Consider the following 14,342-nt stretch of genomic DNA (forward strand, 5'->3'; position numbering starts at 1 on the left):
CTCGTCCTGCTTCAGCTGCATCCGCTGTTGGGTGCTCCCTGGACTCGGACTCCGGGGTCCTGAGGCCAAAGCTGTGCCTGAGGCACAGTGACCTCCCCTCTTCCGCTCCTGCCCAAGTTCAAAGGGCCCAGCCCCTGTGAACGGGCCGACCCAGTGCAGAGGCCGCAGGATGGCCCTGCTGCCCTGAGCCTGGGGTGAGCTCCGCTGTGGCTTGAGTCCAGCCTAGGTCTGGGGGGAGCATGGGAGGCACGGACTGTGGCCAGGTCGCTCAGGGATCCACAGGCCCAGAGTCCCCAGGGCCACACCAGGACAGCCAGGCCGAAGGACAAGGAACCCTGCCCTGTCCCACCAGTTCCTCCAACCAGCTGTGTGACTTTGAGCCAGTGATTTCATCTCTCTGAGCCTCCGTTCCCTCATCTGTAAAGCTGGAGTGCCCATCTCCTGGGGCCCTTACGAGGATTCAGTGAGTTAAGATGCGTAAAATGCTTCCAGAAGCCAAGATGACGGACGATGGCAGTCTGTGGAGGCCACCTTGAATGGTGGGAAGAGCAGCCGGCTTCAAATCAGGAGCTCTTCCTTCCAGCCCTGCTGTGTGACCTTGGGCAAGACCCTGCCCCTCTCTGGGCCTCAGCAGCCCCCAGTGGGAAAAGAGGGAGCTGGAGTCAGCCCTTGCTAAGGTTCTTCCTTCTTTGAAGATTCTCCAAGGGAAACCTGCCAACGGAGTTCTGGGGCGGAAGAAGGGGCTTGTGGCGAGACCGAGCACCTGGCCTGGTTTGCCCCGTAGACCAGAGACAGGCCTTCCCAGCCATTCACGTCTGAGTCTGGGGCCAGGGAGGCTGCCATTTAGGGTCCGGTTGCATCCACGCAGACTCTGCACGGTGTCCTTAACCCTCTCAGGGAGCCTAATTAGATTGTGTCCCCGCCCAGCTGTGTCCATGTCCCCGTGTCTGTGCCATCACCAGGCGCGCCAGGATTTCAGGCCAACTGCTTGTTTACGAGACCGTCTGTCTCGGGAAGAGGCCCAGCAGGCACCGCCAGCGAACAAATGAGGCTTCCCCACTCGGCTTCGAACCTGATGGCAGGAATCCTTTTGACTGCGACAAGCTGGGCCCCGGATAGAGGGGAATGTGCGTCCTAGAGTTGGGCAGACCTGGCTGTCCGTTCTGGCTCCCTCCCTTTCTGCCTCTGGGGTCTTTCTAGCCCCTCGGAGCCTTAGTTTCCTCATCTGTAAAAGGGAATGCTGGTCAAGTAAGATCATTATAGGTGCAGGCCATGACGCAGTGCTTGGCATTATCCTGGGGGCTCCCTGTTGGGCCCTGCCCTGTCCTCCCTGCACATGGTCCCCCCCAGATTCTGGGCTCCCCCCGCAGCCCCCAGTGGTCAACACTTTCTCTGTGCTGCCCAGCATGCCCGGAGCACTTGGTTGCTGTGGCTGCTAGCACTCCTCTCCAAGTACCGGGTTATTGATGGCACTGGGCTTGAGTGAGTCCTGGAGCGAGGGCAGCCCCTGATCTGGTGCCGTGGACCAGGCACAGGCTGGCTCTAGCGGGCGCCTGGCATGCGGGGGAAGGAGCGGACGCCCGTGCAGCCCTAAAGTGCTTCCACCGACCGTCTTCCATCCTCGCGATGACCCGGGAGTTAGATGGGAGAATCCCCAGCTCGCGGATGAGGCGGATGGGGCGGTGGAGGCTCTGGTCGCCTGGCTCCTGGGCGGCACCCCGCTGGCTGGAGCCTGGGCCTCGGCGGTGAGGCTTCTCTGCGGGGCCACAGCGCCCTCACCTGGCGGGCACACCCAGGACATCTCCCGGCTCTGCAGCAGCCCGGCCGCTGGGGCTGCTCCGATGGGGCTCTGCCATCGCTCACGTCCCCCTGCTTTCTCTCTCTCCGGAAAGCACGCCCAGGGCCAGGGGCAGTGAAAGTGGGAGGGGTGATTTATGAACTGAGCGCTTCGTCTTCATCAGAGAAGCCCTCCCGGGCCGTTCGGCACAGATGGGATGAGCGCCATCTGGGGCGGTGGGAGGGGCTGGATTAAAAAAGCTGTCTGGCCAGGCAGCGGCCTGCGGAGGAGACCCCTGAGGCTCTGGGTGACCTCACCTCGGCTCTGCCCGGATCCGGGCCTCAGGGCTCCCATCTGTCAAGGGGTGGCAGGATCGGTCATCCCCTGGGGCCTCCAGCTGGCACAGGGGAGGGTGCTGGCTGCCTCCCTGCGTCTCTGCCTGGTTGCCTGCTTCAGGGCAGAGCCACACTGGGTTGGGGAGTTTGGAGACCGAACAGGGGACGCCCCCTCTCTGGTGCCACAGCCATGGGCTGGTGTCTTGTCAGGAGCCTGGAGCCCGCAGACTTGGGCCTGAATCACTGCCATATCTTAGTAATCACGTGAATGAACTCAGGCCGGTTAATTACATTCTCTGAGCCTCGGTTTCATCTGTAAAATGGGATAATAATGGTACCCACCTCCTGTTGAGGATTAAATAAGAGAACGCAGGAGACGTGCCCAGCAGGGTCTGCTACCTGGTAAACACTCAATACTATTAGTTATTATTAGGTTTGGGTATCACAAAATTGTAGCAACTAATTTGAACTTGGGGCCGTTTAGGGGAAAAATATTTATATCCATGCTGCCCAAACCACGTCCATGGTCTCGCCCACGCCCACATCTGTTGGTGACTTTCCGAAGGTCTCAGGGGAGCCGGCCACGTGAGGTGGCGTCCCGGGCTGTGCAGAAGCGGCAGGGATGGGGGAGCGTGACAGGCTCCCAGGCTGGCTTTTCCACCTGCGCCATGTCAGAAAGCAGTCAGGAGCCAGCCACTTCCTGGAGGATGCAGGAGGGCAAGGAGAGAAGGGAGGTTGGTTCAGGGCAATTGGGACTCAAAAGGGTGGGAGGCCGTGTCAGGCAGGAGCCAGCATGCAATGGGTGGGGGCCTCCTGCCGCCATTCGCACAGGGTTCAGCGCCTCGCCCCGTCCCTGGGCCAGCCTTCTGCATCACCCGAGCCTCCCATCCCAGCCTCCGTGTCCAGAGGAAGGCGGGCCGAGTCTCACTCAGGACGCCTGCCAGCCTGAGACGCTGGGCAGGGAACGGTGACTCTGGGGGACCCCAGCTGGAACGGGAGGGGAGGAATAGAGGAGAAAACCATGACCCCCTCCCGGCCTCCCTGAGCCCTGGGGCCGGGCGTGGGGCGCAGCCCCTGAGCTAGACCTCAAGGCTCCCCCGCAAGGCTGCAGAGACCCAAGCTCTGGGAGTGGGCCTGAAGTGGCTTCATCTTGCCCAGAGACCCGTCCCTAGACAAAGTTCCAGCCTAAAGCCCCTTGGGCCGCGCCTAGACCCAGGGGGCATCTGTGCCCAGCCTCCCACTGTCCACCGTGCTGGCAGGGTCCTGCCTGGTAGGGGGCAGAGTACGTAGACCTCCCCTCACCCCTTGGCCAATTTCAGGGGCCTCATCACTGTTCAGATCAGATGGGGCGGGGCTTCTGCCCTCTCCCCATCCCGGCCCCCGACACAGCTGTCCTGACTCCTGGCCTGGAGCTGTAGAAAGAGCTCAGCATCTCAGGAGGATGCGCGGCTTTGCCACATGCATCCCTAAACTTCCGTTTCCTTCTGCAAAATGGGGCCGGAGTCCACCTAGCAGGGCTGTTGTGAGCATTCGGTGTCACCACACAAGCGGACAAGCCCTTTCCAGCAAAGCCGGTTTTGATTCTGACTCCTGGGTTCAGATTCTGGCTCCATCGCTTCCTAGCTGTGTGATGCTGGACAAGCCACTACCCCCGCCCCAGGGCTCGGTTCCCCCTTGGAGGATGAGGATGATGCTACAGTACCTGCTTCCGAGGGGGGTCCTGAGCATTTAGTGAGCTCATGCACATGCGCGAGTAGCCCAAAGCTGTGCAGCAGACACAGGGACAGGCAGGTCAAGAGCCTGCCACCCTGTATGTTTGGGCCAAACAGGGGTCCCAGCTCCCGGGGCCACAGCGAGCTCTCAGGAGGGAGCCCCTTCTCCTGCCCAGCTGCCATCCCCATCACCATACTCCCTCAAGACTTAACTAGCCAGCCCCATCCACTTCCTGGGAAACCTTCCCTCCTGCTCCCAGGGGAGTGACAGCATTGGAGAGTTAGTCCTCCTTCCTGTGGGTCCCCAGCCCTGTTGGCATCTGTTTCCCTGTCTCCTCCAGTCTACTGCCACAACCACCCAACTTTGAGCATATGCCTATTTGCATCTCCATTGCCTAACACAGCATCCCTGGCACACAGTAGGAGCTCAATATATGTCTACTGAGCAGATGGATAGATGGATGAATGGGTGGCTGGATGGATAGATGGATGGATGGATGAGCAGATGGGTGCATGGATGGATGGACGGATGGATGAATAGGTAGATGGATGGATGGACAGATGGATGGAAGGACGAGTAGGTGGATGAATGAGTGGGAGGGTGGATGGATGGATGGGTGGATGGATGGATGGGTGGATGGATGGATGGAAGGATGAATAGGTGGATGAATGAGTGGGAGGGTGGATGGATGGATGGGTGGGCGGATGGATGGATGGATGGGTGGATGGATGGATGGATGGATGGATGAATAGGTAGATGAATGAGTGGGTGGATGGATGGGTGGATGGATGGATGGGTGGATGGATGGCTGGATGGATGGATGGGTGGATGGGTGGATGGATGGATGGACAGATGCTGGATGAGTAGTGGATTGATGAATGGGGGGATGGATGGATGAAGAAGAAACTTTCATCCACTGCCCCTCCACTGATGTGAATGGGAAGGAATCTGAACTGGCACCTGAGACCCAGAAATCTCCGCCTTCCTCCGTCTGGGAATACCCACTGCAGCCCCGTGCTTGAGCAGGACCCGGCTGTGGAATTCCCCACAGGTGGGATCGAACAGGATCTCCCTCTGAGCCCATGTGACTGCTGACAGCAAAGCCTCATTTCCACCGCTGGGAGCTGGCTCCGTAAAGGAGCCTTCTGGCAAATCTTTACGCAAAACTAAGGAACCCTTTCCAGCATCAAGTTTCTCTCCTGAGAGTCAGAGTTGGGGTTTGATGAACAGGGCCCTGCTGGCACGCTCCCTGCTGAGGAGTCCCAGGTGGCATCCAGGTGTGTGGGCTGCCACACCCACGTCTCCTCCCAGTTCATCAGCCACATGCAGCTGATGAAGACACAACACAGATGAAGCCCGTGCCAGGCACCTTGAGTCTCCCAGGCAACCCCAGCGAGGGCGCCCAGGATCTGCCATCTGGCAGAACCCCCCACACACACACACACCGCCGTGCAGGCCTCCCCAGCTGCAGGCCCCAGGTGCCGAGAGCTTTTCATTAGTGCTAATGGGCCCAGAGCAGCAAGCTCTTGCCCCAAGTGTGTGTGTCCAGAGGGCGGGTTTTCCTAAACGGCTTCTTGAACGTGGCTGCTCCTTACTGACTTCCTCTAGTAACTGAATATTTTCTCTTATAGGACAAGCTGGGCCAATAAAGGAAATAAACAGGAGCCCCTTTGACCAGGAGACTCCATCTCGCTGACGCCTGAAGACCTGCCCAGGTGACAAGCCAGCACTGGCCTCCCCTGCTCTCTCTGCATCTCCGCCCCATGCCGACACTGCCCGACTGCCCTTCAATTCTACCTGTCTGTCCGTCTCTTCCCTATCACTTCTCTCGCTCTTCCCCTGTCCCCTTCAGTCTTTCTCCATCTTTCCCTCTCTGACTTACCTTCGTCTGTTTCTCAGATTGGCTGACTCTCCACTATTCTGTCTCTATTTCCCCTTTTCCACTATTCATTCATTCATTCAGACATACTAATTGAAGACCCACTATGTGCCAGGCACCGCCCTGGACACTAGGAACATGGCAGTGAACAAAGGCATGTCCATGCCTTCATGACACATATGTTCTGGCAAAGGAAGATGCCACCGGAGCAAATAAGGAAAATGTTGGGCAGGTGGCATGCCCGCGGGCACTGGCGCGGGCTCGAGGAGCAGGCTCCAGGTGCGGATCCATCGCCAGCTGGTCCTGTCGCTTGGCCAAGCCCCCTTTCCCTTCTCAGCCCCACTTTTCTCATTTCCACAGTGAGGGTGTTGGGCCAGGTCGGTGCTGCCCGCCCTTCTCACGACCAAGAACTTCTTTTTTTAATGGAAATACTGTGACATACATTATACCAGGCTGGCTTCTAAACCATCATCACACAAATAAAAATAGCATCGAATAAGTCTCCCTTAAATTCCCTTGAATCTCCTAAACACCTGGTTTGGAGACAATTAATGTTGGTTACATCTGGGGGGGGGGATGTCACGTTGTATGATAGCGACCACCTGTAAGCCCAGAGCCGTCTCCTGGCAGGGAGCTGTGACACACGGGAGCCTTGGGACCTGGAGACCCACAGCGCGGGTCGTGGCCCCCACATGCTCGGCCTGGGCACACGCCCACGTGGAAGGAGCTGGAACCACAGCCCCGCATGCTCTCCCGGGCACACGGGGATCCACATGGAGTCCATGTTGCCTGGGATGCCAACGCCTGCATTTCAACCCTCAGGGCCCCAAGATTTAAAGGATTTTATTTACCAAACAGTGCTGACTTAACCGAGTCATTTCTTAAGTGTAGGTTAGAGATTCTCCTTGTTTTTGTCCTGCAGAATCATGCTCACCTGGTGGGCAGAGCTTCTGAACAACTTGAAGGACAGGGTCCCCACCCTGCAGTGGTTTAATTGCTCCCAAACCCAGGACACTCGCCCCTGGAGCCAGCCGGTGGCGAGGGGATAATTTCTGGGATGTTAGTTGAAATCCTGAAAATCGCTTTAGATATTGCTCGTCTCAGGGACCCCAGTTTGAGAACCACTGGACCCACCCATTCTCCCGCTCAAAACCCTCAACGTTGGGTCTTTCCTCTCCTCCTCGGGGCACTGCGGCTGATGTCGCCGGGGTCTGGGAGGGCAGTGAGAGGAGCCGCCTCGTGGAAAGAAGGGGCAGAGCCACCAAGGGTGACCCGTGGCCTGGGAATGTCTACGTGCATCATCGTCTAACCCTGGGTCGGTACCATCCCCCGAGGGGGTTAGCGTTCTCGGCCCCATTTTGCAGACATGAAAGCAACGGCCCAGAGAGGTTGTGTGATGTCTCCTGGTCACGAGGCTGGAAGGCGGCAGAGCCCCCCCGAGGCTCCCTCGGGCCCTGCGGGCTCCCCGCAACCGGCAAACCCAGGGGCCTTCCACCCCCCGCCTGGGGAGGGCCGCCGTCTCCCCCCCGCAGAGGGGCCCCGGGTCCTGCATACGTGCCTCCCCACATCTTTTTTAAGAAAGGATGAAGCCCTGGGACCTCGTGGTCTCATACCTTCTCAGCCCCGCTCCAGGGACTGTCCAGGTGCCCGCTCCCCTTAGAGGGAGATGTGGGGTCCTGCTCTGGACTTCCAAGGACTCTGCGGGTGGGCGGGGCCGACAGCCCGGATTGGGGGCTCCCTGTGTCTGTCACTCGTCTGACCAATAGGCTGGGGAGGTGTGTCCCCACGGTCAGAGCCCCTTGTGGGGGGTGGAGGGGGCGACGCTGGTCCTCTGACTTCCGTGTGGCAGTGGGCAATGGCCCAGGAGGCTGTTTCCCCTGGACAGTCGGAAATAAAGTGGCATAGAAGGTGTGACGAGGGGCCTGAATTTTAGAGGAGGAGGATAAATGGGGCAAGGGAGTTAGGATTCGTTGAAAGTGATGATTAAGAGTCGTGGCTCCAGATTAAGACAGGCTTGGGTTCAGATCCTGGCTCAGGCACTTCCATGCTGTGTGACCTTGGACAAGTTAGTCCACCTCTCTGAGCCTTAATTCCCTCTTCTGAAAAATGGAGCCCACGTTACCTATATCCTGGAGCTTCGTGAGGATTACATGACGTTCTATGTTCCTTGGCACGTCTAAGAACTCCAGCTGTGCCAGCTGTTACTATTATTAACTACCATGTGCCAAGTCTGGCACTTAGTATTTTCCATGCCTTAGGAGGAAGGCATTATTTTTATACTAATGTTCAAGACAAGGAAGCTCAGCTGCATGCCGTTCAGGAACGTGCCCCAGGCCACCCGCTGAGCCTGGCGGAGCTGGGGCTTGATCCTCTGTTGGGCACCAAAGCCCTCTTTCCACTCGCCGCCCCCCTCCCCCCGCCCAGGAGCTGGAACTGGGGCCTCCACGTCTCCATCCGTGGCCTCACGTCATCTATTTTTCTCCACGCCTCACCTTGGAGGTTGTTGGAGTCCTTTCCCGGGAGACCCGCCTCCTTTTATTGGATTTGTCTGGGAGCCCAGCCCTCCACAAGCCACCCGGTAGCTGTCATCGCTGCTGGATGCTGTCCGTAATAAATACAGGTAGCCCGTTTATAAGCTGCCATATTTATTAGGCCCCTTAACTGCTCAACTGCCAGAGCCGGCTCAGCAGCCCTGCCTGAGTGGGTGGGGGTGAGGGGTGCCAGGGCCTGGCGTCCTGCAGACTTGGCAGCATCCCACTGGGGCAGCCACTCCGGCAGGTCGTCCAATTCCTGTTCTGTCATTTTGCAGTGAAGACACTGAGGCCAGAGAGAGGAAGGGACGTGCAGAGCAGAAGACCGGGCCTCTGGACTCCCAGTCCAGTGCTCCTTCTGCTCTCCGCTCTGCCTGAACAGCTGCCCCTGGACCGGGTGGAGCACAGCTCTGGAGCAGGCTGAGCAGCGTGCTCACAAGCTCCGGGATGTTGGGCAGGTCGCTCCACCTCCCTGAGCCTCAGTGTCCTCATCTATAAAGTGGACACAACCCCTCCTGCCCTGTGGGGTTGTTAAAGAGTCCAGGGCAGTGGCTTCAGGGAGGTGGCGTGTGGCGGCGAGGATCAGGGCTCCCGAGTGTTCTTTCCCATCCACTCCCCGCCGTGCGCAGAGCACAGGGTCTCAGCAGGTGAGTCGGCCTGAGGCACGTGGGGTGCAGGTCATCGTTCTGGCTCTGATCTCATGGGGAGCGACAGCCAGCGAGTCACCCACGACTGCAGAGTCAGGTGTGGTCGCAGTAAGAGCTGTCCACCCCACTCCAGCCAGGCGTGGGGGAGCCCTCACACAGGGCTTATTTAATTCTCCCAACACACCACAATGTGGGTCATAAATGCCCATTTTTACAGATGAAGAAACTGAGGCTCCAAGAGGCTAAGTCACTTGCCAAAGACACAGAGGTAGAAAAGTGAAGAGCTGGGATTGGAGCCCAGGGGTGTCTGACATCAGAGCCCGTGCTGGAGCCACTGTGCTTAGATGCTGCTTCTAGAAGGTCAGGGGTGGAGGAGGGACATCCTGGGGGTGGCCTGGAGATGGCATCCTGGGGACTTGTTCTGGAGGGAGAGAGGCTGGGCCTGGGAGGGACGCAAGAGACAAGGAGCGCCCACAGCCAGGGATGACGGTCAAGATGATGGTTTGGCAACTGGTGGGCATGGACCAATCAGAGAGATGCTGGCTGAACAGCAGGCCGGCAGTACCGCTGTGTCCCCGCCAATCACAGCCCTCCCCCGCCCTCCAGGAGGATGTGGCCTGGAACAAACGAAGGGCGGGTCCTCCTGGTCCGGCGCATGCTCTCCCCAGGGCTGTCATGAGCAGAGTGTGAAATACTGGACGAGACTTGTGCACCTGAGGTCTGACCTGTGCTGGCGGAAGCTGTCTGCTTCCCCGGGGCTGGGGAAGCTGCATCTCATTGGTTTCAAGCCCTGGGGCCTGGCATACAGTAGATGCACAATAAATGCTGGCTGAATAGAGCTGTAGTCAGTGACTCGCTCCCGCCGGCCTACTTTAGGTTGGGACGAGAAGGCTCCTGGGGCAGGCAGGATGCTGCAGGTCTCCTGATGGAGGTGGGGGGGGGGGGGGGTCTGGGCCCCAGGGTGGTACCTGCAGCTCCTTTCCCTTCACCCCCCCTCATTGGGCAGCCCTGCGGCCGGGGGGCGTGTGGGGTGGTGGGAAATTTGTCAGACTTGAGCTCCGATCCCGCTCCGTGACCTTGGCAGATACCTCGAGGCTCTGAGCCTTACTTTCTCACCTCCCAAACGGCAGGCTCCCCTCTGCCATCCAGTACCATCATGAAGTGGCGCCACTGAGCTCCCGCCGCGTGCTGGACGCGGTGCTAAGCGTGTTACTGCACTATTTCAGTTAATCCTCGCCACCCCGCTTGCAAGAACGCTGGTTTGAATCTCCATTGTCAAGTTGGAGAGAACAAGACTCAGAGAAGTGGAGTAATTTGCCTCAGGCCACACAGCAACACGCCTAACTCTGGCCCCACAGGGCAAAGCGCCTTCCCTGGGCAGGAAATGGTTCCCCCACCTGCTGCAAGGGCAGGCTGGGGCCCCCCGTGGGGGAGGGGGAGGGAGGGGAGGAATCCTTCCCAGGTGGGCCCCCCCGGAGTACTGAGGGGCCTGGCTGTTTTGCAGGCGGAGCACCATGGAAGGCGACTGTCTGAGCTGCATGAAGTACCTGCTGTTTGTCTTCAATTTCTTCCTCTTCGTGAGTGTTTCTGCTGGGTGGGCGGAGCTAACCACTGCGTGGAAGTGGTCACACCGGGCGACGTCCCAGGGCGGGAGCAGGGGCCGGGGCTAGAGCAGGTCTGCCTGCCCAGCCAGGATTTCCTGGAGGGGAGGCCCTCAGCCGTGCCCACCTGGCTCCAACGAGCCCCCCGTCATACGAGAGACCCTGGGATGCGCAGCTCCTCTGGCAGAGGGCCGGGCCTCGGTCCTGGCCGCTGTCTTGGGATCTGAGCACTGGTGGGGAGTGGGGGAGAAGCGGGGATGGGGGCGACCAGAGGGGCCCCGCCCAGCCTGGTCCCCAGAGCAATGACAGACATCAGAGCTAGGAGGGCTGAGCGGATGGTGCCCCTGATGTAACTGGAAACCTCTGTGGCCTGGAAGCCCAGCTCAGCATCTTATCAGCTATGTGATCTGAAACCCGGTTCCTCTCTGAACCTCAGTATCTTCATCCCTTAATTACCTCCCTCAACAGGTTCTTTGCCAATTAAGCGAGGTTGGTTAAGGAAGTGCCTGGGATGGGTGGGCTCTCAGTGGTTTAGCTCTGTCCCCATCCAACCGTGGATTCTGTCCTGAAGGGACAGAGGCCCTGAGGTCGGGGCCAGCCCAGCGCCCTGCCACAAGCCCACCTGCCCAGGGCCCACGCTTCTGGCTTCTTGAGCCCCTGACGGCTTTCCTGACCTCGCCTCAACCTTTGACCTTAGTGAGGCCAAGACCTGGCTCAGTGCCCACTGATGTCCTCCAGGGCAGGGTCACTGGGACAAAGAGGCCCTTTCTGGTCAAGGCTGACGTATGTCTGTCTGTCTCCATCTGTTTTTACCCATGAGAGCACCTCCCCGGGGCTCCCTCCCCTGCCCTGTCCTCCTGAAGAGCGGGGAGCCCCGCAGGCTCCCACCTCTCTGACCCTCAGTATCTTCATCCCTAGTCACCTCCTTCAACAGGCTCTTGTGAAAATTAAACAAGAGAGCAGACGTGTCGACTTTGACGTTGGCCGTCCCCTCGGCTCTCCCCTCCTCCCTCCCTCGCTGCTCGGTCCCCCGGGCGTCTCCGCCCCACCCCTGCCCTGACTGCACCTAAAAACCTCGTCTCTGGCCCCAAGCCATGCGGCTCTTCCCCCCCAGCTTGCAGACCCCTCTCCGCCAAGCCAGAGCTCACCAGTCTGCCCGCAGCCACCGCCTGTCCTTCCTCAGGTCCCCCTGCCCCACGGGGAGTTCAAACCCTTTACAGCCTTCGAAACCCCACGGTGCCAAACTGGTTCTCCTGTAGCCATTCTGCTTCTGTACTCGGCTGTGCCCGAGACAAATGGAACAGATAGTTACTGACACCTGCTAAGCAGAGTCACGTCCCTTCTGTCCTTCCTTCCCTTGGGAGGTGGGAATTTGCATGCTCTTTCAATCATCAGGAAGCTAAGGCTCAGAGAAGTTAAGCCACTTAGCCAAGGTCACACAGCTAGCAAGGGGCACAGCCCGTTCTCTGGACTAAGCTGCCTTTCTGCAAAGATGAGCCAAGCATGGAGATGAAGACATACACAAGAAGGCTTCTGAGGCCTGGATTTGAGAGTGGGGGCCCAGCCTCACAAGAGCTCCTGTTGAGACAAAGAGCATGCCTTTGGTCTGTGTTTTCCTGGCCCGGCACGGCACAGGCACAGCGTAGGTGTCCCTGCGTGCTCTGAGCGTAGGTGTCCCTGCGTCCCGGAGTTTGCTGAGCGTCCCTGGGGCTGCAGTCGGGGAGGCCTGGGACTCAGCCCTGGCTCCTCCACGAACTTGCTGTGTGACCTTCCCCGAGTCGCTGGCCCACTCTGGACCGCAGTGTGGAATCAGAGGTTGGACTTGACGACATCATTATCCTGCAGCTCTGAGAGTTAAGGAGAGTATAAAAGGGGCAGATGAACCCTTCGTGACCTGGATCTCAGCAGCCCGAGGTGGGGCGTGGGGCGAAGACGAGGATGCCACCCCACTTAGGGTAGAGTAACTAGGAGAGTTCAGAGTGATGAGAAGCACAGTGGGAGAGAGGCTGAGGCCCACGTGGATCCTGCCCGGCTCCCTGGGACACAGCGCCTCTGTCCGAGGGCCGCGCTCGGGAGACTGGCGTGCGTGTGTTCGTGTGTGCAGAGTGTCTAACCGCCCTGTCTGCCCATTTCTCCTCCCTCCTGGACGGGCCCTGGGAGCAGCTGGGTGGGGCCTGCCTGCTGGGCATCGGCATCTGGGTCCTGGTGGACCCCACCGGCTTCCGGGAGATCGTGGCCGCCAACCCCCTGCTCATCACGGGCGTCTACACCCTCCTGGCCATGGGGGGCCTGCTTTTCCTGCTCGGCTTCCTGGGCTGCTGCGGGGCCGTCCGCGAGAACAAGTGTCTGCTGCTGTTTGTGAGTACCCCATCCCGCCCCACCCACGGGTGCCCCGGGCGGGCGTGGCGGGCCCCGTGTCTACACTGCAGGGGGCTCACCCTGAGGGGGGCCAAGCAGGCTGTCCCCGCGGAGCCTGCCATGCGGGTGAGCGGCCCCCAGGGGGAGCGGGACCTTGGCCTCCACGTCTGAAGAGCCAGGCTCCTCCGAGGCGGGTCCGCGGAGAATGTGGCCCCCAGTGCTGTGTGCTGGCTCGCTTTTAGGAACCCAAGCGTGTGACTCCCCGGGGAAGAACTAAGATAGCGGTCGGATGAATCATCTCCCTTTTGCACGTCCAGTTCTGAAGCAGAAACAATAGGACCTCTGAAGGACCTTTATTCATTAATAGTCCTTGAACTGCCACGGGGGCCACATGGTTCACTGGCTGACAAAGATGCATGGCAGGGGGGGAGGGACAAGCGTGGCCTCCCCCCCTCCCCCAGGACACTCTCGGGGAGGGGTCAGCCCACGAGGATGAACTGGGCAGCAGGTGGGGCTGGGTTTGCGTGTGCAGCCCACTCTGTCCCCTAACTAAGGATGCTGTGACTCGGGTCTGGTTTCTTGACCTCTCTGAGCTTGAGTGTCTTTGTTGGTTAAAGGACGGGCAGACAGCTGTAAGTCGGAGCGAACAGCCATGAGGGGAGGTGCCGTTCCCCTGGGCCTCTGTATTCCTGGGGCTGTGGGTCTCCGGGCCCCTGCTTTCTTTCCCGGCCTGATGGATGATTGTGTCTCCCCTGCTGGGTCCTGCGGGGTGGGGGTAGGAGGGGCCCAGGCTGGGAGAGCTCCTGGGTTGAGCCCAGCCGCGCATTGGGCAGCATGCCTGTGGCTGGGTGGCCTGCAGACGCCCCTGGAGGGTGGGGTCAGCTCCTTGCAAGGTGTCCGTCGGCTCCTGCCCACGGCCAGCACCCGGGGCTCTGCCACAGCGCCTCCTCCCCAGAGGATGGCAGCCATACAGCCCCGTTTGTGTCGCCGTGAGATGCCCAAGTCCAGAGAGAAAGCAAATCACCTGTGAAACGCATTGCCGCTTGGCCCCGCCCGCTTTTCCTCTGGGGAGGAGTGGAGAGCCTCTGGCGCCACTGGCCCATGTGCCCCGCAGTGCAGATGGGGCTGGGGAGCCCGAGGGGACTTCGATGGGAGCTGGGAGCTGGGCCCCAGGATGCGCCGAGCCTCCCCGTGCCCCTGCCTGTGGCCCTGGCTTGTCCCCTGCTAATGGGTCCATCGGGGAATCCTGGGGAAGCCAGGCTGTGTGCTGCGCCAAGGGCAGGCAGGTCTCCCATCCTCTCCAGCCTGGTAGCTCGCTCGGAGCCAGGACGTGCTCTCCCCGGGGCTTAGGGGAGGAGACTGCAGCCAAGGGGGGACAAGGTGGCCCCATGTGCCCCAGAGAGATGAGTCCTGGTGCCGCCAGGTCCAGCCCACCGAACCTGAAGGAGCCCCTCCCAGCCCTCTCCTGCCTCCCCCTGCCCTTGTCTCTTCAGTTCCGTTC

At 59.9% G+C, this 14,342-nt stretch overlaps 1 protein-coding gene across 4 annotated transcripts in view; it reads left to right on the plus strand.

Moving 5' to 3' along the window:
* Positions 1–14,342, plus strand: part of TSPAN18 (tetraspanin 18) — a 169,680-nt gene that overhangs the window by 141,025 nt on the left and 14,313 nt on the right. For all 4 annotated transcript variants that reach the window (XM_014861254.3, XM_044749842.2, XM_044749841.2 and 1 more), the window contains 3 exons: positions 5,457–5,540; positions 10,387–10,459; positions 12,647–12,841. In XM_014861254.3, coding sequence (XP_014716740.1) covers positions 10,397–10,459; positions 12,647–12,841 — 258 coding nt within the window. In that variant the 5' untranslated portion in view covers positions 5,457–5,540; positions 10,387–10,396. The remainder of the gene's footprint in view (positions 1–5,456; positions 5,541–10,386; positions 10,460–12,646; positions 12,842–14,342) is intronic.

The sequence above is a fragment of the Equus asinus genome, chromosome 17, assembly GCF_041296235.1.
Source record: "Equus asinus isolate D_3611 breed Donkey chromosome 17, EquAss-T2T_v2, whole genome shotgun sequence".
In the NCBI taxonomy this organism is placed as follows: Eukaryota; Metazoa; Chordata; class Mammalia; order Perissodactyla; family Equidae; genus Equus; species Equus asinus.